The following is a 25,901-nucleotide window of genomic DNA, read 5'->3' on the forward strand; positions in this document are numbered from 1 at the left end:
TTTGATGAGTGTGTTATAAACCTTCTTAAGATTATGTCACTCAAGTTACAATCTTGGAGAATGACTCTAAGACTCGATTTTGGAACGAAGTATGATTTACCTTTTGATTTAACCATTTCAACAATTCACGATTCCTCTTCTTATCCATACAAATGCACCAAGGTGTCCTTAGAGGATCAATTGTGATATGGTTTCATAATCACTAATATGATCATAAAACATGATACTAAAGTACTTTCCTTTCCTTTCAGATTGGAGAAACTTTTATCTTTCTTCTTACTTTGATTCTTCTTATTCGGTTTGCTATACATTGAAACTTTTTCAATGATTCAGAATTACACTTAATCTTGTAAGCATAACCATATTTACTAAACTTTTAGTAAATCATGACAAATAGTCTTATTGTTCTTTGTGGTAGACCTGACCAGTGCACAAGTATGTGTACTAGATCCCCTAGTCCTTCACTTGACTCACATATACATGTGAACAAGGAATTAGTCCTAATTTCCCAAAGATGAAGGTTCTCATTCATCATACAATGCAAATCGCATGACTCCATGTTTCTATCCAATTGAACCTTGAGTTATGAGAATCTTTCCTTATTTGGTAAATTTTGACACTACCACAAATGAAAGAATCAAATCCATTTTCCAATATTGCTAACAATAGAAATATACAAACATAAATTTTCACAAATGCCATTGCAAGGATAAATATAAAATAAGAGAAAAATTAAATTTTTTTCTTTATTTATAAAACGCGGAAACCTTGTCCTTACAATGCAATTACAAATGAAAAACTATGCTATTACATATTCCTAAGCAACCTATCATAACTCCTAGTAGCAGCTCACAAATCTGATCATCGAACCATGCGATCGAAATCCATCTCTTCGCGACCAGACTCGACTTACTCTTCCTTTAAGCTTCCTTTATTTTCTTAGATCCTACAAACACATCAAAATGCAATCTTGTCGCATCATGTATTAAGAATCTCCAGATAGGAACTTAATAGAGTTAGATAGTGGATTTACCTGAAGCGGAGTCATACATTTTGACTTTACCATCCTTATGGTCCTTCAGGTAGATATGGCAGCTTCGCAACCAATGCCCCTTCTCTTGGAAACAGAAGCAAACAGACTCTTTCGGAATGGTATATGGGACAATCTCAGACTTAGCCTTTCCCTTTCCCTTGGAAAGAGAAATCTTTTCTGGACTTCCAATGTTTTCGTTGTCATTATCCATGAAAGTTTGGGAAGTAGATCTTCCAATCAAATTTGCTTTACCAGTGCGCCAAATCATTGCTGATTCAACAGCAATTAGCAAATAGGTAAGATCGATAAGGGCCACGTCGTGGTCTGTCATATAGTAATCTTTAGCGAACTCACTATATGACTTACGAAGTGATTAAAGAACCAAGTCAACAACCAACTTCCTCGAGACAACGACACCTAACATTCCTATTTTGTCAATGTGTGACTTCATCTCTTGTAACGCCCGGTTCCCGGTACGTATTTTAAATTTTAAGATTTTATGTTTTTACACTGGGACTCGAGGAGTTGGAGGCCGAACTCGTCGAGTAGACAAGACTTTGGACGCAGATTTTAAGTAACCTACTCGACGAGTTGGGAGCCCGACTCGGAGAGTAGGACTGTCTGGAGGAAACGCTGATATTTAGGGTTTGAACCCTATATAAACAACTTATCTTGCCTCAACCCAGCCTCCATCGTCCCTCTCACTTCCAGAAAGCCTTATCTCGAAACCCTAGAGCTTGTTGAATGTTCTTGAGCCATTTTTGAGTATTTAGAGTTGTTTGAAGCTTGAAGGAAGAAATGGAAGCTTGGGGGTTCTTAAAGAAGCAAGTGGATCCAGATATTTTGCTCCATTTCCAGTTTATTCAAGGTAAAAAGCTTGAACCTTGACTTATAATTTGATAGATCTTCTTTAAGACATGGATCTTGCCATTTTTGGAACATTTCTAAGCCACCTTTGGGTTTGGATCATATTGTGTACTGTTAGCTTCAGATCTGGAACCATTGAGGGTTCCCATGGCATAAAGGTGCCAACTTTATGGACATGGGAAGCCCATGCATCTTATAAATCCCATTTTATAGCCTTTTGAGCCAGAAACCCCATGTATGGACATCAAGTTCGTAGCTTTACGTATAAAATGGACCCTAGGAGGTCAGATCTATGATTTGGATGCATTAAGACCCACTGAAATCGACAGTATAGTTTTGGACAAAGAGGGACTCGTCGAATCGTTCATGGGACTCGGCGAGTCGCGTCATATTTCCCATCAAATCCTTCTGTTGATGGACCAGATGCTAAGATAGAAGAACACTCGGTTTTCTAGGCTCATTAGGAACCTGGAAATCATGGAACTCGGCGAGTGTATTAACGGACTCGGCGAGTTCAAGGCAATGTCCCAACCACATGAAGACGGACTCGACGAGTTCAAGGAGAACTCGGCGAGTCATAAACAAAACACCTTCATGCGGATGAAGATGGACTCGACGAGTTCAAGGATAAACTCGGCGAGTCAGTTGAAGGAGGTCCCGATGTTTTGTTGAAGGAGAACTCGTCGAGCTCTTGCTAGACTCGCTGAGTAGGGACGGGGTTGTAGCATTTTGTGGATGTGGGGACTCGACGAGTTGGTGGACCAACTCGGCGAGTCTAATCAATCAGATGTTGACTTTGACCAAGGTTTTGACCTTGACTTTGACTTGGACTTGAGTTGACCCTTGTAAGGGTTATGAGTATAATCTGGTAATTTAGAAAGGTTGTCGTGTAGGGATTGAGGAGTTGAGAAGAGTTGATTTCGATCCGAGGACAGTTCAGGCACTACACGACATCGAGGTGAGTTACCTTCTAGTAGAAGTGGGTCTAAGGCCACAATGACGGCCCACTGGTAGGAGTTGTTGTTAGATAATTGTCTTTGTGATAGTTATCTATGTTTGCTATCGTCTGATATGTTTTACATGTTAGTATAGTATGATGTTATGTGATAGTAGTAGCAAGGGGAATAGTCCCCGATTTTCGGTCGATAGGGCCGAGGGGGTAGTGTAGTATCCAGCCATGCTAGACAGTATGATTATGTTTAATATCATGTGGTAGTAGTAGGGGGTGAAATAGTCCCCGTAACCGGTTGAGATAAACCGGAGGGGTAGGACGGATACCCTGGTATGTCTGACAGGGCTAGGTTAGGCACCCCGGTATGCCTAGCAGGGTAGGTCGGGCACCCAGATATGCCTGACAGCATGTTTATTGTATGGTATGTGGTATGATGGGGGAACTCACTAAGCTTTGTGCTTACGGTTTTCAGTTTCGGTTTCTAGTACCTCTTCGTCGAAGGGGAAGGAGCCGACACGGGAGCTGCGCATCGCACACACATGATTTCCGCATTTTGAGATTCATGGGATTTATACCCTGACATTATTACTACTTCATGTTACGATTTTGAGACATGTGATAATGGTTTCATGACTTGAAACGATGATGATATTGTTTTTCAGTAAATGGTTTTATAAGTATTATATTTAAAACGAAAATTTTTGGTCTTAAAAATCGAGATGTTACAAGTTGGTATCAGAGCCTTGGTTTAAGGGATTCGGACACACTTTCGGGGGTGTCTTGTAACGCCCGTGTTTCTAGGCTAGGCATTAATATTGACATGATAGTTTAGGTTAACATTTGTAACTCATTTTGAAGAAATGAAAAGGAATTATGTGAATATTATGTGAAAATTATGTGTTTTATGCTTAATTATTAGGATTTAATTAATTAAGAGTAAAAATAAGCGTCGAAAATAAATATTAGATAAAGCCTATATCCATTAAGAAAGATGTTGTGGTCGTGACAAGGATTACGGATATATAAAAAATACCGAAATCCGAGTTATAACGAAGAAGTTATGACCTGTCGAAGTTTCGCGACAAAACCGGCACGGTGCCGAATGACGTAAAAAGTGAGTTTTTGATAAACTACTTTTTAGCCTTAATGATCTAAACAAAAGTCGTAGTGTTCGTTAAACCGAGAGTATGCATAAAAAGAACGCCCAAATCTGACTTTGTATGAGGAAGTTATGATTTTTCTAAGTTTCAGCTTAGCAGTAGACAACTAAAAACTCGAATTTTAGATCGAGTGATTTTTAGCCTACACAACCTAAACGACAATCGAAGGTCTCGTCAATAGTAGTACAACGGTAAAAAGACAGATGAAAACGGACGTCGGATGAAGAAGTTATGAATTTTTAACGGATTTCCTATCCCAATCTGTTAAAAATAATAATACAAAAATTAAATTCAAAATTAGACTACGAAGTCTAAACGAATGTTGTAGAGCGTAATTTTACCTACGCGTGCATATAAAGAACGTCAAAAACGGAGCTCGTATGCGAAAGTAATAGATTTTAGAAGTTTTTTGCACAAAAATCGAGAAAATTCGCATAGTCATGCTTCGGCCACGTCACCTTCGCTCTATGCACGCCACGTGTCCGAAATTGCTGAGTCATCCGAAGCCGTGGCGTATCCGAGGAGTGACGCGTGTGTAGCTTCGTCCGAGCCTCGCTCCCCCTGCCGCGTGTCCGACCTTCGCACTACCTGTCTCCCTTCCCTCTTGCTTCGGATCCGAACCTCGGACCTAGACCTCGGTCCAATTGGAGGCCAGCAGCTGGACCCTCGCACGTGCGAGCCATGTGCCTTCTCTTCGGATCTGCTGCCGCGTGGAGTCCTCTCAACCATCCGATCAGAAGCCTCGCCCCTATAAATAGAAGCGTGCGAGACCTCCCGGGGATAATTTGGAAATTTGACATTTTACACCCCTAAACACATATTTCTTTCATTCCAACTTCCCCCAAAGCCCCGGTATTATACCAAACACCCGAAAAACGTCCCGAAGTGCCCGAGAAGCCCGAGAAATTTATCTTTTCGTTTTTGAAGCCCGACCCTCGCAGAGCCTGGTTTCACAATAAAACTCTCGGTTTTATTAGAAACGATCGTTTTAGGAAACGAAGTGCTGCCCGATTATCATTAAATCATGTGAGTGTGTAGTCACTTTCACCTTACACATAGATATGAAGTATTTTCCTTAAAATAGGTGCTATGTGTAATTATATTAATTGTTTATTTGAGGTGACTGTTGAATAGATGTTTTATAGAAGTTTCAAACTGTATATGTATTTTATCTACAAATATGTTGGGTAAAACATGGGTACACGAAATAGTCGATGTGTGTTAAAATGGTGAGAGGCCTCGATGTTGTTGTTGTTGTTGTAGTCGTCTAGCGGAGTATAGATGATGACCACAGACCTTTCTAGACAGTCCAGTGGAACACTAGCAGGTTCGCAACTTGTAGGTGTTGGTGAACTAAATGTTCATTGGTGTACTCCATCCCCCTCATGGTTGCCTTTAGGACATGTATGGCTGAGGAGTCCCCTTAGCAGTAGTGTCCATCCCGATGATATTCCTTAGGCTAGGTCCCTTGTGATAGGTGTTTAGGGACGTAAAGTGAGGATAACGGAAATGGGTAATCAGGGTTATTGTTGATTGGTGAACTTAATAAGTTTATTATTATTGTGGGTTGAAAACCCTATATGCTCACCAGGCTCCCAAGCCTGACCCACTCAGCTTTTTATTATTACAGGTAGTGGACCCCGAGCATAGTCGGAGGATGATGAGAGATTTTTGGATTATAGGTCAGTAGTTGTAAATAACTGTTGTAAGGCTTATAATGTCTTGTTTATGCTTTTGATCTGTATCGGTACATGACATCTCGAGGTTTTAATATAAAAGGAAAATATATATTTCTTAAAGAAAGGTTTTGATAAACTTTTATCATGTTTTGTTTTGGGGACCAATTCCGCAACATCTTTTAAAAGGATTTCTCTGACTTTATTTTAAAAAGCATAAATTAAATCGGTCTTTTCTGACCTAGAAATTAGGGGATGTCACATGTTTGGACTCAAATCGAGGGTTTGAAAGATTTTTATAACGAAATAATTTTTCCAATATTTAAATAAGGAGTTTTGAGAAAGAAAAAGGTGTGTGATGCGTGCGACCGGCTGAGCTCAAGTAAGTTTTCCCCCAAGATACCCATACATGTTATGATATGATGTGATATGATTATGAGAATCGCATGCTAGATTTGGGCTAAGAATCTAGAAATGATGCCTTATATGCTTGTTGCCCTTGTATGAGAACTGCATTTAGATTAGGGCTAAGGATCTAGGAAGATGCCTTATGTGCCTGCTATATGTGCCTATTTAATTATATGCTAGAGCTGATTAATTAGTAATATGATGGCCTGAATAGGATATGCTTAGTATGGTTACTCAATGCTCGAATGATGCTTGCTTTGTGTTTTTAGGAGTTCTAGTTATCTTTAGCTAACTAGTAAACGAATACGTTAAGTTACATATTACGAGGACGAAATAATTTCAGAAGGTTAGGTCTAACCCTACTACGCAGCTCTTGCTTGAGTCCAACCGTTGTAGGGTAGGACCTCTCATTCGAAGCATTATTTGGTCTTAGTAATATGTAATGGTATTCACAAGCTAGTTAGGTAAAGGTAGCAGGGGTTCCTTATGCAGCTGATGGCGGAGACTAGGTCGGAGAGTTACCCTAGGGTAAGCCTAGGATCAGATTAGTGTAGAGAGCAGTAGTAGTGGAAGGGAATTGGTAAAGTCAAGGAACTCCTTGAGGAAAGTACGGATAGATGTGGAAGGTAGTATGGGCCCGTACTACTGAAAGCAGAGGATCAGTACTCGAGTCAAGGAGGGCCGAGATGGAACCAGGGAACTTGTAGAGTGTGAGATCTATCAAGGTTATGTATGACCCTGACAATTATGTGTTTTGTTTCAGAATGGTGATGATTACACGACACGGAGGAGGAGGTTTAGGGACAGGATCAGGTTCGGGATCAGGTGTCGAGCCAGTTGATGAGGGACTACGTGAGTTCATTGCTTCTAAGATCATGAGAGGCATCCTTGAGTCGACCCCGGTGATTTTTGGGTCGATCAAGGAAGGGATTATTGAGCTGATGGAGGATCGCCTCAGGGCGTTTAGGAGTGATTGTGCGGCTAGCCAGTCAGGGGCGCCTACACTGTCCTTTAAGGACTTCAGGGGATGCGGTGCGCCAGACTTCCACGTGGTGAAAGACCCCATTGTTGCCAGGAGATGGATTGCAGACATGGAGTTTGCTCAGTTGACTAGCTTCTGCCCTGAGGGGTCGAAGGTTCGGTATGCTTCTGGATGTTTGAGGGACAGGGCTAGAGATTGGTGGGAGTCGGTTGGTGATTCTTTGGGAGCCTCAGTCGGTGTGGCTATGACCTGGTCTGACTTTTGACCAGGTTTAATGCTGAGTTTGTGGCGGCTGTGGAGCTCCAGCACCTGGCCAGGGAGTTTCTTAATATGAGACAAACTACTGAGACGGTGGCGGAGATTATCGCCAAGTTTCAGGAGAGGGCCTTATTAGTGCCTTAGTATGCAGGAGATGAGGAGATGCGGAGGACCCGCTATCATGATATGTTGAGAGCTGATATCCGGGAGCATGTCAGCTACTCGGCATGCCTGACCCTGGATTCTATGATTTCCAGGGAAAGGGAGAGGGAGATCGACTTGGAGCACATCAGGAAGAGGAAGGCAGAGGAGGGACAGGTGACTGGGTTTCAGGGAAGAAACCCAAGGGATTCGACTCTAAGTCGAAGGGCCATCAGGGCCGGAGCCGCTGCGGACTCGGCGAGTTGGAGGCTCAACTCGTCGAGTAGAAAAGACTTTGGACGCGGATTTTAAGTAACCTACTCGACGAGTCGGGAGCCCGATTCGGCGACTAGGACTATCTGGAGGAAACCCTAATATTTAGGGTTTGCACCCTATATAAATAACTTATCTTACCTCAACCCAACCTCCATCGTCCGTCTCACTTCCAAAAAGCCTTATCTCGAAACCCTAGAGCTTGTTGAGTGTTCTTGAGCCATTTTTGAGTATTTAGAATTGTTTGAAGCTTGAAGGAAGAAGTGGAAGCTTGGGGGTTCTTGACGAAGCAAGTGGATCCAAAGATTTTTCTCCATTTCCAGTTTATTCAAGGTAAAAAGCTTGAACCTTGACTTATAATTTGATTGATCTTCTTTAAGACATGGATCTTGCCAATTTTGGAACATTTCTAAGCCACCTTTGGGATTGGATCATATTGTGTAGTGTTTGCTTCAGATCTGGAACCATTGAGGGTTCCCACGGCACAAAGGTGCCAACTTTATGGACATGGGAAGCCCATGCATCCTATAAATCCCATTTTATAGCCTTTTGAGCCAAAAACCCCATGCATGGACATCAAGTTCGTAGCTTTACGTATAAAATGGACCCTAGGAGGTCAGATCTATGATTTGGATGCATTAAGACCCACTGAAATCGACGGTATAGTTTTGGACAAAGAGGGACTCGACGAGTTGGGTCATATTTCCCATCAAATATTTCTGTTGATGAACCAGATGCTAAGATAGAAGAACACTCAGTTTTCTAGCTCATTAGGAACCTGGAAATCATGGAACTCGGCGAGTGTATGAACAGACTCGGCGAGTTCAAGGCAATGTACCAACCACATGAAGATGGACTCGACGAGTTCAAGCAAAACTCGGTGAGTCATAGACTAAACACCTTCATGCGGATGAAGATGGACTCGACGAGTTCAAAGATAAACTCGACGAGTCAGTTGAAGGAGGTCCCAATGTTTTTTTGAAGGAGAACTCGTCGATCTCATGCTAGACTCGACGAGTAGGGACGGGGTTGTAGCATTTTGTGGATGTGGGGACTCGACGAGTTGGTGAACCAACTCGGCGAGTCTAGTCAATCAGATGTTGACTTTGACCAAAGTTGACTTTGACCAGGGTTTTGATCTTGACTTTGACTTGGACTTGAGTTGACCCTTGTAAGGGTTATGAGTATGAAATGGTAATTTAGAAAGGTTGTTGTGTAGGGATTGAGGAGGTGAGAAGAGTTGATTTTTATACCGAGGCAAGTGCAGGCACTACGCGAGATTGAGGTGAGTTACCTTCCAGTAGAAGTGGGTCTAAGGCCACAATGTCGGCCCACTGGTAGGAGTTGTTGTTAGATAATTGTCTTTGTGATAGTTATCTATGTTTGCTACCGTCTGATATGTTTTACAGTATAGTATGATCTTATGTGATAGTAGTAGCAAGGGGAATAGTCCCTGATTTTCGGTCGATAGGGCCGAGGGGGTAGTGTAGTATCCAGCCATGCTAGACAGTATGATTATGTTTGATATCATGTGGTAGTAGTAGGGGGTGAAATAGTCCCCGTAACCGGTTGAGATAAACCAGAGTGGTAGGTCGGACACCCCGGTATGTCTGACAGGGGGTAGGTTAGGCACCCCGGTATGCCTAGTAGGGTAGGTCGGGCACCCAGATATGCCTGACAACATGTTTATTGTATGGTATGTGGTATGATGGGGGAACTCACTAAGCTTTGTGCTTACGGTTTTCAGTTTTGGATTCAGGTACATCTTTGTCGAAGGGGAAGGAGTCGGCACGGTAGCTGCGCATCGCACACACATGATTTCCGCATTTTGAGATTCATGGGATTTGTACTCTGACATTATTACTACTTCCTGTTACGATTTTGAGACATGTGATTATGGTTTGATGACTTGAAACGATGATGATGTTGTTTTTCAGTAAATGGTTTTATAAGTATTATACTTAAAACGGAAATTTTTGGTCTTAAAAATCAGGATGTTACATCTCTAAGACATGTGCACACACAGACCTTCCATCTTGGTGTTTGCTTGCCAATAGGGTTTGAGTGAGTTGAACTTTTCAAGTCGACGAACATGTGGGTTAGGGAGAAATATTGGAGGAGGTGGAGGAAGTGAAGTATGATTTCTGGAAATATCATCTTCATGAGGAAAGCTTTTTCCAAAAGATTCGGGAAGACCATAGTTGTCAGAATTAGACATCTACAAGGGAGAAATTCAAGTTTAGTTGATTTAAGTCCTTAATATAACACCCAAAATGGAATATTAAGGCTAGGACCCAACACAATATTCTACAATTCGGAAGAGGGATTGTAACACCGTAATTTCTCAAACCAAATTTTCATTTAAAATCACTTAATTCTTGTAACTCTTTTCATAAAAATCTCATTTTGTTTAAATTACAACACATAACCCCATATTCAATTAAATAATAATCCAGGATCCTCGAAACATAATTCTTTCACTGGTGTGTACAATCAAGCCGGTGTCGTCCCGAGATACTGAGAAAAACCTGAAACACATAACACATAACACGGTAAGCACGAAGCTTAGTGAGTTCCCTCAAAATACCACATACAGCACGTATTAGCCACTCGAGGCCCTAACTCTGTAAACTCTGAACAATACATAGCATAAATCACATAGAAATAATGTAGTGTATCACATCGTATATATAGCTTACAAGGTACTCTGTCACACAGCTCTAATTACCACTCTAGGTAGAGTATAGTGAGAAGACTCACCTCGAAGGATGTCTAGTATGCTCTCGTGCTCGACGTCCTCGATCTAGCTTCCGCCTACCAACATGATAACATCTCTAATCAATACTTTTTTATTGTCCTCATCTCTAAAGAATAGGTAGAAGACCATTCTACCCCTCTCTGACCTCTCTCGAATCAGCTTGACCAAAACCCCATGGTCAACTGAAGTCAACTCTAGTCAACGGTCAGACTTTGACCAGACTCGTCGAGTGCACTCGAGTGACTCGGCGAGTCCATGCGTGTCCTCTGAATCCTCAAAAAGCCTCACTCGACTCGTCGAGTTAACCTTTCACTCGACGGGTTACCACTGGTCACGAATCGCGGGGCAACCCGACTCGACTCGTCGAGTCCCCATATGGACTCGGCGAGTTCCCTCCATGGAAACACTCAAAAGACCTTCTGAGGTCAGATCTGTTTCTCTAACTTATAGATCTGACCTTCTTACACCCAATAATCACGTAAAAGTTCAATCTTTAAGCTCATGCAACACTCTTATGCCCTTATATGAAGAAATAGCTCCTAAAATGGCAACCTAGATCCATAACCCTAAAGGGACTGCATAAAGCTGGAAGATTGGCACTCTCTGGACCTCTTAAGGTCCAGATCTAAAGCTTATTCCACATTAGGACCTCGTACACTTCATATTCCTTAAAAGAAAAGGGGTCAAGAAACCCTAGATTCATGCAATCAACACCATTCAGAAGGAAAGGTCTGATTTATTACCTCAAAGTGAAGCTCTTTGCTTCAAAGTCTCAGAATGTCAACCTCCTCTGGTCCCTCATGCTAGAACCCTCCTTCTCTTTTGCAATGACACACCAAAAAGGGTCAAGATGGCTCTTCTTCACTCTCTAAGCTCTCTGGTTTGAAAGGAGTCTCTCAAGGGTGTAGGTGGCCGCCACTACAGGCCATAAGGACCTTTAAATAGGTCCCAAACCCGAACAATTAGGGTTTTCCTTAACAGCGCTGACTCGGCGAGTCAGATACCCGACTCGTCGAGTCCCCTCATCAAACTGGTCACCGAGTCACGATTCTACTCGACGAGTTGAGGCGTCAACTCGTCGAGTCACTCCTCATAAATCAAGAAGAAATACTCAAATTGTCATGCCTGGAAATCCGGATGTTACAATTCTTCCCCACTTGAAATAGATTTCGCCCTCGAAATCGCTCCTCAATCTACATAGATAGAAACCAAACACTCGAAAAGCACCACTGATAGGTTCTCACACCAAAACGATATCTTTCACCATGAATACCTGGATCCGACCAGGAACTCCAAATTTGGAACAAAACCGGCCCCTCTGTCGCTAAAATACCCCTTTCTGACCTTCCCAGGATCGGGAAACTCTAGTGGCCTGGCCCGCCGCCAGACCGCCCACTCACGCTATCTCCATGATATTCGCTCCTCGAACATCAAACCCTGGCAACTCACTTCTCCTCTGATTCTCACAAGACAAAATACGACAATCGGCTACTGATCTCTCATACCAAGGTACCAAAACAGTCCGAATCACGCCCCAAGAAACGAAAGGGTTCACATCCCACCAGGGCTCATCCACTGAACTACTATCAGAATCCATCCGAACAATAAAATTTCAACATCCTGTTCCCTGACACAAGAAAATCATGCTCGCTCAAAAGTCCTCAGACATTTTTTAAAAAAATTCATAAGCCTCAGCTCCATTCTTCATACCCCCTTTTTTTTAACACTGAGTACCAGGTCTGATCTCGACCCAACAGATGAACCTCCAGGTTCATCCGTTGCATTATCCCAACCGTCTCCATGGTTTCCTCCTCCCTATAACTACACCGGCCCACTGTGACACACAAGTCACGAAGTTCGCTTTACCCCAAGCGAATGCTACACCCCCAACTGAAAATCAACTCAACCCCGACCTCTGTCGTCTGCTGCTTATAGTTCCATGCATCTCGCGGTACCTCCCATACCCGAGTACTGACCCACACAGGTCTAAGACATCAGATGATAAACAATTCCCCTCATCATGGAATCCACCTCAGAATCCAGAATCTCATTCCGCCTACCCAACGCACCACCAGAGCCAAACTCAAACTCGATAGTTTGGTCTGACCCAGAGTTGGAACCGCTCGAACCAATGAAGCACTCAACTCACGACTCATGACCCGCAACCCGCACGTATACCTCTTCTCTAATTCCCTTGGGTTGCGACAACCACAACTCAAATCAGAGTATAACGATCCCCGACAAATATAGAGACCGCCGTCTCTTTCCTGATCTGGCCCCTAGGCTCCCGAATACTCAATCCAATAAGGCTACTCAAGCCTAAGAACTCTCCTGCGTCATGCCCTGATCGACAGATAACGCGGCTTCCTGCCGCACCATGACACCCTCTTACTGACTAGTGAGTACTACGGCTCCCCGCAGTATCACAACACCCTCTCGCTGACTAGTGAGTACTACGGCTCCCTGCAGTATCACAACACCCTCTCGCTGACTAGTGAGTACTACGGCTCCCCGCAGTATCATAACACCCTCTCGCTGACTAGTGAGTACTACGGCTCCCCGCAGTATCACAAACACCCTCTCGCTGACTAGTGAGTACTACGGCTCCCCGCAGTATCACAACACCCTCTCACTGACTAGTGAGTACTACGGCTCCCCGCAGTATCACAACACCCTCTCGCTGACTAGTGAGTACTACGGCTACCCGCAGTATCACAACACCCTCTCGCTGACTAGTGAGTACTACGGCTCCCCGCAGTATCACAACAACCTCTCACTGAATAGTGAGTACTATGGTTCCCCGTAGCATCACCACAACCTCTCACTGACTCATTGAAACTGCAGCTCCCCGCAGTCTTACCGCACTTACTCTTACCACTTCACAGTCTCATCCTCAGGTTGACACCACACTGCGATCATTAACTCATGCTTTGCGGCCCAACATAGATAGGTACACACACACCCCTCCAGGCTAAGCATCACTACTTCGGACGACCACCGTCGTGACAAAACCTCTTTTTCTCGCTGCAATTCAGATTCTCAAATAAATCCATTTGATGTCAATTAGCTGAAGGGCCCCCACCGGAACTATAGACACTTGATACACCACTCGTCATCTCAAACTCAAAACTCAAAATAATCATAGATTTAGGACATTAAACTCGGATACCCCGGAATACCATCACAACGCCTCGCAGTGTCTTGACTCTACCGCCGATCTCATACTCATGGCATCATACTCAGATACCGCATTGCTTCCTCGGAATCTCGCAACCGGTCTTTCTCTCGTGCCACTTGTAACCCCGGAATACTCCATCTCCCAAATTAAAACACGGAGAAATTGCCAACGACTCAGAAGACGAAGATGACAATCCGAAACTTCCTCCTCTAATGCTCAAAACTCATGCAAGAATACTCATAACGACCCTGAAGTTGGTTTCCCAATCACCTTCTTCCCTTCCCATGCTGCATATAATAGCCCATACTCTGAACCAGAAATTCTCAACCGCCGAACTAACCTCACAAGCCAACCACCTCGAATTCACCATTTTAACCTTGAAGGATTGCTAACCACCACAAGGTCTCCGGCCAACGGCCACTTGCCGTGGAGACACTCATCCTTTCTCAAACACGTACCACATGCACTATCTCACTCTGCACCTCTCCTTGACCACCAATAACCCTGATCTCAGGAATCCGCACCGCAGGCCTCTCTATCCAGTTCTCTAACCGCTCTTGAACAAATCTCTGATCTCCTCAAAAGTACCCGGTTCTCCCCCACTCAGGGTTCGAACCATCACCAATTGGTTCGCCAACAATCTAGCCCACAGACTGTTTTTACCAATAACATCGCACCTACTCTTGGAAGGTGATATGCAATGCTCGATAATCCCCCTGATGGAGGTCAAGCAATTCCAAATACCCCGAATCTCCGATGAAATCCTCAAAAACTTCTCATCATGACTATCTCTAGTCATTCAGAACCTCGTACCATCCCACTACCGGACATCTCAACTGTCCAGTCGCAACCCTGACTCTTAGTCTGAAAATAATGAACTAACATATTCCACATCCTTGACTCTTCAACCAACGTTCCATCACGTGGGTTGTAATAAGAATGGAGTCCTCATTACCACACTCGATACTCATCATAGACAATAAGAGCCACCGCTCCAATATCCTCTACTTGATCGTCTGCCGCTGCAGCTAATACATGCCCTACTATGCTCAAATAGGGTGTATCCTTGTCCTTAACCATCTCAGTCCCCGCTGACAACCTGCTCATGCTCTAACATTACCTCTCAGCAGACATACTGCCCAAATACTCTGATGAAAGACCGCAATCAAAGCTACCCCACAGGGCTCACCCCCCCCCCCCCCCAACCTTGGAAACCGAAAATCTCAATACCTCTCCTGTTTCCCATGGAAATGGGATTAGCACTACTCAGGTCACAAAAGTGACATTTTCCACCATCGGTCGGTCACCCGGCCCAGACCGTATTCTTCCATAACACACCATCCCTACTCATCCCTGAGTCTTGCCACTCCAACTGGTATATCACCAACAATCCCTTGGAGCTAACTCGATTTCCCTCTCCACGGATGCTCCATTAAAACTCGTTCATCATGGGCTTCAGGCCCCACTCTTTCACATCTAATCTCAGTCTAGACAATCACCACGAAATAACTGGTAGAACCAGGAACACTAACCGCCACGGATCATGGTACTCGAACCATGTGGCCACCTCTCGATCTGCTATAAACCATGGTAATTGAACCATGTTATCTCCTCTTAATCTGCTACCAATCATGGTACTCGAACCATGACATCACCTCTCAATCTGCTACCCATCATGGTACTCGAACCATGACATCACCTCTCAATCTGCTACCAATCATGGTACTCGAACCCTGTCATCACCTCTCAATCTGTTACCTAGAATCTCCCGAATATTCCCTGCATCAAGTATGGGTCCTCTGCTTTCAGTAGTACGGGCCCATACTACCTGCCACATCTACCCATACCTTCCACATGGACCATCCCAGATTTCCTAAGTAGCTGCTCAACCTTCTCGCTCATCCATCGCGTCATGTGTGTTCGCACCTCTGCGAAATATCCTACTCTATCAGCGTACTCATCTGACTAGGGTCACCCTTTCCTAGGCTCTTCCTAGGTTCTCACACTTCTCCGCCATCAGCTGCTCAAGAACTCCTTATGATGCCAACCATCTACCTCCTGAATATCGTCATATTCACTTAGTAGCTGACTCTCATCATCAAGAGTTCCACAAAGCACGAAGCAAGCAGCATTCGGGCATTGAATAATCTCTTCCAACATGTAAAACCACTCTAGGTCATTACCCACTTGCTCTCCTCATACTCTAAGGATACCACCGAACCCAAGCAACTTTACCCTACGCGGGAATCTGACTACCCTCACAGCGGACTCCACAATTGCTCATCTAGGTATCTCTCCTAGATTACTCCTTTACTCAAATCCCACTCTAAAATGATTCCTGCTGGATACTCTTACTCAGCACATACTCGAAAACACATCACAAATAACAACAACTCCTAGGCTAAGGCATCACAAATCAGGCCACTCTAGTCCTAAAATATGAAATACCTAGCCTATCTCTAGCATGCATAATACGTCATAATTATCTTATAATACAAAAGCAAGGGTACTTTGGGAAATCACCGTTCGGGCTCTGGCTGATTGTACACACAGCTCTTTCTCGTTTTCCCTTGGAAACTCTCGTTCGCTTTAGAAAAATCATTTCTTTGAAAACTTTTCTCAAATCCCCAGTTTGAGTCCAGATTTACCCGAAGGTGCATCCGAATCCCTCAAACCAAGGCTCTGATACCAACTTGTAACACCGTAAATTCTCAAACCAAATTTTCATTTAAAATCACTTAATTCTTGTAACTCTTTTCATAAAAACCTCATTTTGTTTAAATTACAACACATAACCCCATATTCAATTAAATAATAATCCAGGATCCTCGAAACATAATTCTTTCACTGGTGTGTACAATCAAGTCGGTGTCGTCCCAAGATACTGAGAAAAACCTAAAACACATAACACATAACACGGTAAGCACGAAGCTTAGTGAGTTCCCCCAAAATACCACATACAACACGTATTAGCCACTCGAGGCTATAACTCTGTGGACCCTCTGGTCCTAACTCTGTGGACCCTCTGGTCCTAAGTCTGTAGACCTTCCGGCCCTAACTCTGTAAACTCTGAACAATACATAGCATAAATCACATAGAAATAATGCAGTGTATCACATCGTATATATAGCATACAAGGTACTGTGTCACACAACTCTAATTACCACTCCAGGTAAAGTATAGTGAGAAGACTCACCTCGAAGGATGTCTAGTAAGCTCTCGTGCTCGACGTCCTCGATCTAGCTTCCGCCTACCAACATGATAACATCTCTAATCAATACTTTTCTATTGTCCTCATCTCTAAAGAATGGGTAGAAGACCATTCTACCCCTCCCTGACCACTCTCGAATCAGCTTGACCAAAACCCCATGGTCAACTGAAGTCAACTCTAGTCAACGGTCAGACTTTGACCAGACTCGTCGAGTGCACTCGAGTGACTCGGTGAGTCCATGCGTGTCCTCTGAATCCTCAAAAAGCCTCACTCGACTCGTCGAGTTAACCTTTCACTCGACGGGTTACCACTGGTCACGAATCGCGGGGCAACCCGACTCGACTCGTCGAGTCCCCATATAGACTCGGCGAGTTCCCTCCATGGCAATACTCAAAAGACATTCTGAGGTCAGATCTATTTCTCTAACTTATAGATCTGACCTTCTTACACCCAATAATCACGTAAAGGTTCAATCTTTAAGCTCATGCAACACTCTTATGCCCTTATATGAAGAAATAGCTCCTAAAATGGCAACCTAGATCCATAACCCCAAAGGGACTGCATAAAGTTGGAAGATTGGGACTCTCTGGACCTCTTAAGGTCCAGATCTAAAGCTTATTCCACATTGGGACCTCGTACACTTCATATTCCTTAAAAGAAAAGGGGTCAAGAAACCCTAGATTCATGCAATCAACACCATACAGAAGGAAAGGTCTGATTTATTACCTCAAAGTGAAGCTCTTTGCTTCAAAGTCTCAGAATGTCAACCTCCTCTGGTCCCTCATGCTAGAACCCTCCTTCTCATTTGCAATGACACACCAAAAAGGCTCAAGATGGCTCTTCTTCACTCTCTAAGCGCTCTGGTTTGAAAGGAGTCTCTTAAGGGTGTAGGTGGCCGCCACTACAGGCCATAAGGACCTTTAAATAGGTCCCAAACCCGGACAATTAGGGTTTTCCTTAACAGCGCTGACTCGGCGAGTCAGATACCCGACTCGTCGAGTCCCCTCATCAAATTGGTCACCGAGTCACGATTCTACTAGACGAGTTGAGGCGTCAACTCGTCGAGTCACTCCTCATAACTCAAGAAGAAATACTCAAATTGTCATGCCTGGAAATCCGGATGTTACAGGGATGCCGTAATCCAATTGCAAAATATTGGAAGGTAGGTAAATGACGATTTACCAGTTTCCACCATGAAAACCAAAAATGAATTTAGGTTTTAAATGAATTGAAATTCCTAGATCATCTGAGATTCATTGAACTTATCAATGGCATGTTTAATCTCGATTATGCCCTTTAAGTTTGTGACTGGGATGCCGAGGATCATAAACAAGGTGTGAATAACCATGCAAATTAGCTTGGTACTCTCGATGTTACATATCACCTAATCAATGTGTCGGTTAACCACACACGCTCCATTGATCCATTATTAACATCAAGCTACCCTTTTCCACCCTTGCTAGTCCCACATTAGTGTGTCGGTTAACCACACACGCTTCATTAACGACAAAGCAAGGTGCAAAGTACAATTTCATGGGTTAACACCAAATTCACATTTTTCCTAAGTAACTAAGATTGGGGATTGATAAGTGTTTAGTTACTTAGTATTTTCATTATACTTTTAGTGGGAGTTTGTATCCTATCCTACCCGTTCAGCTAACGACCCTCCACTAATCAAGGAAGCGGTGGGTGAGAGTGGACACCCATTAAACCACCATTTTATAGGCAGTAACCTTATACCCCCCTTATAGACCGGCTTCGTGAATGAGGCCTACTAACGGTAAGACTGACCTTTAAATTATACATATATAATATATTAAACTTTTTATTTTATATAGTATAACGGTGTATTTTAAACTTTTAAAATACTTGATGGTTTAATTAATAAATTATACTCTTAATTTGATTAAACTTAAACCATGTTATTATTATGGATTTATTAATCTTCTCTTTTAATTAAACATTTAAACAACTATTAATAAAGTCTATAAGACTTAATTGAACTATTCAAAAAACATCAAGATGCTAAATTAAATTAAAACTATTTAATTAATTTTAAGTTATGAACCCATCAGTTACATTTTTGAAAACTTTTCAAATTACTAGGGTTTCTATGAATTCAATGTTTCTTAATTGAGACTTTTCAACTTTTAAAATTTGAGGGAAAGTTTTGTAATTCTTGAAAAAAATTCGAACTTCATAACTTAAGGAGTTAGTTTGTTTTATGAAGATGAGACTTTTTAAGTTACATAACTTATGGAACTCTTCAAAAACATCAAGATCAATTTAACTAATATCTATTTGTAACTCCTTAAAAACTTTTGAGTTCCAAATTTGATGACAAAATTTGTAACTCCTGAAAAACATTTAGATCAAATTATAAACTTATAAAATAACCATTTTTATCTTTTACCAATTTGATCATAATACAATTCTTGTAGTAAGATAATTTCAAATCAAAAAATTACAAATAATTAGCTTTATCATATAAACTAGTAATTATCTTAAAATTTGACAATTTGTCTTTTAATTAGATGAGAATAATCACTACCATATCAGAAAACAGATTTTATGATAGAAAACAGTTTGTGGTAATGATTATAATCCAATTGAGGCCAAAAAACCCAAAAAACTGCCAACAGATGATCCAAATCGTTGAGTCGGATAATGGACTCGACGAGTTCATGTATGGGCTCATCGAGTCCTCCTGTCAGAATGCAGTTTTTCGACTTTTCCAACTTTGAACAATTAGCTATGCATCTATATAACAGAAAACTACCCATGGCTCTGATACCACTGTTGGGTTTTATGTAATATAACACTCCTATGGTGCATATACAACCCTAATAGCTTTGGATCTAAGTTTTCTCTAATTATACATGCAATAAAATTTCCAAAGCATGAAGCCTACAACTAGCATACAATTTTGACATATAAATCATAAAAGTAAGTTAGAAGATTACCTCTTGTTGTAGCTTGTTGATTTTGGCCTTTCAAGAGCTTAGCACCCAAAGTGTTGTGCCTCAAACAAGTCACTAACATCATGAACAATTGGAAGACAAATAAGAGAGAGGTTAGGCACAAAAAATCATCCATACTCTTGCAATGTCACTCTTAGGTCCGATTTTGGCTAATGGGGTTACACATATATAGTGTAGAATTCCAAGAGTTATGTGTAACCCTAATTCTTACACTTAGGCTTACGATCCATAACTTACATGGACTAATAATTTATGGACTTTCACATAAGCTTATCCCATTAAAAATTAATCATGGATCACTAGCCCAAACCATGTATCACTGATTTACATAATAAGTCCCCGCTAATTTAATTAGTCTCCTTTAACCACTAAATTAATTCCAAATTAATTCTTGATCAATATTAATTAAATAATATGATTTCTCAATTAATATATTATACTTATAATATATTAATAAATCACAAATAACCTCTTACTCAAATATCTATCCTATCAAATTGTCCTGATGAAGGCAACCCGAAATGGACCATGCTACTATCGGGTCAAGTACATACCAATTATAGTTATGGGCTTAGACACCTAATCCAACACGTTGCACTTGTCACCACCATGAATTCTGCTTCGCATGAGGAAAGAGCTACACTCCTTTCTTTTTGTGACGCCCAAGTAACCAAATTTTCATTAAGATAAAATGTCATTCCTGATGTGATGCGTCTGTCATTTACGTCCCTTGCAAGATCACTATCAGTGTACCCGGTTACAACGTCTTCTCCATTCCCCCTAGTGTACTTTAATCCGTATTCAATGGTTCCTTTGATATACCTCAGAATATGTTTCACTGCTTGTAGATGCTTGACTGTGGGTCTCTCCATGAATCGACTTACAATCCCGACATCATAAGAGATGTCAGGTCGAGTGTGTGATATCTCAGACCTCCAATAATGCTTCTATACTCCATGGGATTTACCAGGTCTCCCTCTTCATCTTTCGTTAGCTATAACTTGGGTTCCATTGGGTATTTACATGAGTTGCACTCAGCCATGCCTGCCTTCTCCATGATATTTTTCGCATAATTTGTTTGCTTTAGAGTAATACCATCCTTTTGTTGACCTACTTCAATACCCAGGTAGTATGACAATGAGCCAAGGTCACTCATTTCAAACTCCTGTTTCCTTTGTTCTTTGAAGAGCTTCACCTCATTACTTCAATTTCCTGTAACAATCAGATCATCAACATACACCCTAACTATTAACAGCTTACCATTCCTCTTTCTTGTGTAAACTGCATACTCTTGTCGGCATCTTGTAAATTCGAAAATTTTCAAACATTTGTCCAGACGAGAGTTCTAAGCTCTAGGAGCTTGATGAAGCCCATACAAAGCTTTCGACAGCTTGTATCCTTTTCCTGGTTCATTATTATTTACAAACCCCTCCGGTTGAGTTACATACACTTCTTCTTCCAAATCACCATTTAGAAATGAAGATTTTATATCAAGGTGGTACACAATCCATCCATTTTTACCTGTAAGAGCAAGCAAAATACGTACTGTTTCAAGTTGTGCAACTGGTGCAAAGACTTCATCAAAATTTATCTCGGGTTTCTGAACATAGCCCTTTGCTACCAACCTCGCCTTGTGTCAAAACTTTTCCTTCTGGATCCTTTTTCAGTTTGTAAACCTACTTGAGACCAATGGGTTTTCGACCTGGTCGGAGTTCAACCAGATTCCAAGTTTTATTTCTTTCAATGGCTTCCAGTTCACTTCTCATTGCATTTATCCAATCAACAATCTCACTATACATGGAGTATGACAAAGGCTCCTCACTATGATTCATGAATAAAAGTTCATCACACTCATCATAAATATCATCCAATAAACAATACCGTTTCGGGGCTCCTCCACCTGTCGAGTCTGATTCACCACTTGTAGAAGTATCTGAACTGGTCGAAATTGAGGGTGTAATTGTAGAGGTTTGTGCACTTGTCTGCTGGGTTTGTTCTGGTGTAGGAGTTTGCATCTAAATTTCATGTTCCTGGTTGCTCACATCTTTATAGCTATCTTCTAGAGAGTAGCTTTCAATTGTAAAAGTTGCTCCTGGTGTACTTTTTAACAAATTTGACTTTCACCATGACCAAGCTTTATCTTCTTCAAAACATACATCCCTACTGATGCATATTTTCCCTGTGTCTGGATCAAATAATCTATATGTTTTCGTTCCTGTCTCGCATCCTAGGTGCACCAGACGTTTGCTTCGATCATCAAGTTTCTGAAGATGACTTCCAGTTTCTCTTGCATGAGCAATACATCCAAACACTCTTAAGTGATCAACTTGTGGCTTTCTTCCAGTCCACGTCTCATAAGGTGTTGCGTCTTTTAAGGCTTTTGTGGTCACCCGATTAAGAACATAAACAACATGATGTACAACATATCCCCATAACGTTTTTGGTACATGCATACTCTTGAGTATACTTATTGCCATCTCTACAACAATCCGATTTTGTCTCTCCACCACTCCGTTTTGCTGTGGAGAATATGGTGCCGTGTAGTGTCGGTTTAGACCGGTTTCATCACAATACGTGGTGAATTGTTTTGATAGAAATTCACCACCACGATCTGCTCGAAAAGTCTTTAACTTTTCACTTGTTTTTGTTTCAACAGATACCCGAAACGTTTTGAAAACACTGAAGGCTTCATCCTTAGTCTTCATCATATATATCCACATTACTCTAGTAAAATCATCAACTAACAACATAAAGTATTAGTTACCAGCAGGTGTGCGTGGTGAAATAGGACCACAAAGGTCTCTGTGTACTAGCTCAAGCCTCTGTTTCGCCTTGAAGCTTGCTTGTGTTGGGTATGATTTTCGTGTCTGCTTTCCCAGTAGATATCCCTCACACAACCGTGTAGGGGTTATCTATCTTTGGTAGTACATAAACTAAGGTCTTGTCTGAAATTTGTTTGAGGGCAGTAAAGTTAACATGACCCATTCGTGCATGCCACAACCAAGTTTGTTCACAAGTCTCTCCAAGTAGACATCTGGACCCAACTTCATTCAAAATGATTTTATATAGACGATTTGGAGATTGTTTTACCTTCATGAGTAGTCTCCCTTTTAAATCATGAACCCACAGAATTGATCCATGTATCAAGATCCGGTCACCATTCTCTACTAGTTGACCCAAACTTATGATATTATTACACAGGCATGGGATGTAGTACACATCTTGCAGCTTTCGTTGCTCTCCATTCTTGCACTGGAATATGATAGAACCTTTCCCTTGTATGCGCACCTTGGACCCATCTCCAAACTTTACATAACCATGAGTTGTTTGGTAAAGATCATAAAACTTATATTTCTGACCCGTCATGTGGTTACTTGCTCCATTATCTTGATACCACACATTTGACTGAGTTGTTTCAACACTTGCTAACTTCAGTTTTGGTGTCACTTTTTCTTCATTCAGGAACACTTCCTCTTTTGCTTCATTATTGTCAAAAGAATCCAATAATAATGCCAGTTCAGCATGATCTTGGGTCTGGTTTGCTTCATGGTTCCTTTCATGTCTTGGGTTTCTACATTCCGAGGCATAATGCCCAAATTCTTGACAGTTATATCATTGAAGTTTGCTCTTGTCTTGACTGTTTGATGACCCTCGATTTCCTTCTCGTTGTTGTTCAGCAACACCTCTTCCATGGCCTCTTCCATGACCTCTTCCATGGCCTCTTCCACGGTTGCTATAGTTATTCCATCTCCCACGACCTCTTTGATTGCTTGGACTTCTATGGTAGGATCTGTGAGAGGATTTTGAGTCCTCTTCACTTTGCTTCTTGTTTCTTTCAGACCACTCATGGTGAGTCAATGGAAGCTTCTTTTCTTCAACTTCACTGTGCCCACAGATTCTCTCCTCGTGTTCTTTCAACCTACCAACAACTTCTTCAACAGTCATTTTATCAAGATCTGCATATTGCTCAATGGTTAATGCAATCTGCAAAAACTTTGATGGAACTGATCGTAGTAGCGTCTTCACTACATAAGCTTCCTCAACTTTGTCTCCTAAGGCCCGAATATTGCTTACAATATTGTTCATCTTCATAGCAAACTCATCCACTGTCTCCATCTCCTTCATACTTAGAACTTCAAATTCTCATTTTAACGTCTGCACCCTTGCTGTCTTTACTCTATCAGCCCCCATGTACATTACTTTTAGAGTCTCCCATGCTTCCATTGTTGTTTATTTCTCTGCCAATGACAACAAAATATCTTTTGGGATTCCTTGATAGATGGCTGCAAGTGCCATCTTATCTTTTCTAATTTCAACTACATCTTCTGGTTTACTGGGCTCTACAGCATCCCAAACACCTTGTGCTTGCATGAACACTTTCATTTTAATGGCCCATGCAACATAGTTGTCTCTTGACAGCATAGGATAGTGCATTGTAATCTGCCCATCCTTCTCATTCCTTGACGAATCTCACATGCATGCAGAAGGGGGTTGATATTTTGGCATAAACTTTTATAAGCTCTGATACCAAATGTTGGTTTACTGCCTTTTAATCACTTGTCTTTTTGCAGAAAAATAGAGAAAGGAGATGGAGAACTTTATCTTTCGTGTTTATGTGCAGAGAAAAAAAGCAAATGCCAAAATTGTAACTGATGAATTGTTGTCTCATGTTTTTTCTTTAAAAAATCTAGACTAATAGAAAGAGAACAAGCATTTAAACTATACAACTACTTCTGACGTTTTCAACTACAACATTAAGGAAAACATTAAAAATGACAACAGCCTTCATTAAAAGGAAAGAGTCGAACACTCAATGTAGAGTAGGATATGATGAATGTTAGGTTTAATTCTAAGTTAGCCGTTGAGGCATTTGAATAAAGATGATTTGGTACTGTGTTGACCACATATTTAGGAGAATAATGTGGCATTTAACCACACACATAGAAGCACATGCAGATGCATGTAAATCGCTATTTTCTGTTTTCTTTGTATTCAGTATTTATATTTCCCTTTTGTAATCAGTTTCAAGTAATGAAAACAGAGAACATTCAATTCGTTCTTAAAAACTGTATCTTTATATTTTGTGGCTCTAACTATTTGATCCAACATGGCTGATCTCCTACAGTTGGTATTAGAGCTAGCCCAGTTCGTGGCCAAATACCTACGCCTAGAGACGACATGTCGCTGATACAGGGAAGAGAGAACGGGAATGGGGCTCCCCCACTCCAATACCTGATGTTGTCACCCACGAACTACACAACATGGACGATAAAGATGGAGGCGAAAATGGATGCCCAGGGAGTATGGGAATCCATCTAGAAACAAGTTGGCGTGGCTGTTGATGAAAAGAAAAGCAAGAAGGCTCGAGCATTCTTATTCCAGGCGTTACCTGATGACATGATTCTACAAGTTGCACAGAAGAAAACGACAAACAAAGTATGTGATTCGTTGAAGACTCGTTACTTGGGTGTTGATCGAGTTCAGAAGGCAAGAAAGCACACACTCAAGAGTGAATTTAATTCTTTAAGAATGAAGGAAGGAAAAACAATCGATGAGTTTGCAGGAAAGATAAGCGGTATAAGTTCGAGATATAGCAGCCTGGGAGAAACACTGGGGAATGGAACGATGGTGAGGAAATTGCTTGATTCAGTCCCAGATAAATACTTACAACTTGTAGCATCGATTGAGCAATACTCGGATATTGATAGCATGTCGTTTGAGGAAGCGATTGGCATGCTTAAAGCTTATGAATCCCGCTTGAAGCTTCGATCCGATAATGTAACAGCAGAAGCAAGTCTGATGCTGACCCGATCAGGGGGACAAAATGGTCAGAAAACTCACAGAAAGAACTCAGGAGGAAGAGGGTGAGGCTCGTCGCAAAATGACCGAGGGGGAAGAAACGGAGGTCGAGGAAGAGGCAGTTGGTGAGGCAGAGGTAGCCGGGGTGGCAAATCGTCACGAGATAACAACCAAGACCGTTGGAAGAATTGAGACAAGAAACACATCACGTGTTTCAACAGTGA

The 25,901-nt window shown here is 41.7% G+C and overlaps 1 protein-coding gene across 1 annotated transcript; it reads right to left on the reverse strand.

Annotated features, from left to right (window-relative positions):
• Window positions 1–21,998: 21,998 nt before the first annotated feature.
• Window positions 21,999–23,994, reverse strand: LOC145140681 (uncharacterized). The gene is made up of 3 exons (XM_079074089.1): window positions 23,528–23,994; window positions 22,969–23,449; window positions 21,999–22,577 (listed from the first exon to the last, which is right to left on the reverse strand). Exons 1-3 carry the CDS (start codon window positions 23,992–23,994, stop codon window positions 21,999–22,001), a joined length of 1,527 nt encoding a protein of 508 aa, XP_078930215.1.
• Window positions 23,995–25,901: the final 1,907 nt, after the last annotated feature.

Source organism: Lactuca virosa, chromosome 9, assembly GCF_052849685.1.
Source record: "Lactuca virosa cultivar CGN04683 chromosome 9, Lactuca_virosa_CGN04683_v6, whole genome shotgun sequence".
Taxonomy (NCBI): Eukaryota; Viridiplantae; Streptophyta; class Magnoliopsida; order Asterales; family Asteraceae; genus Lactuca; species Lactuca virosa.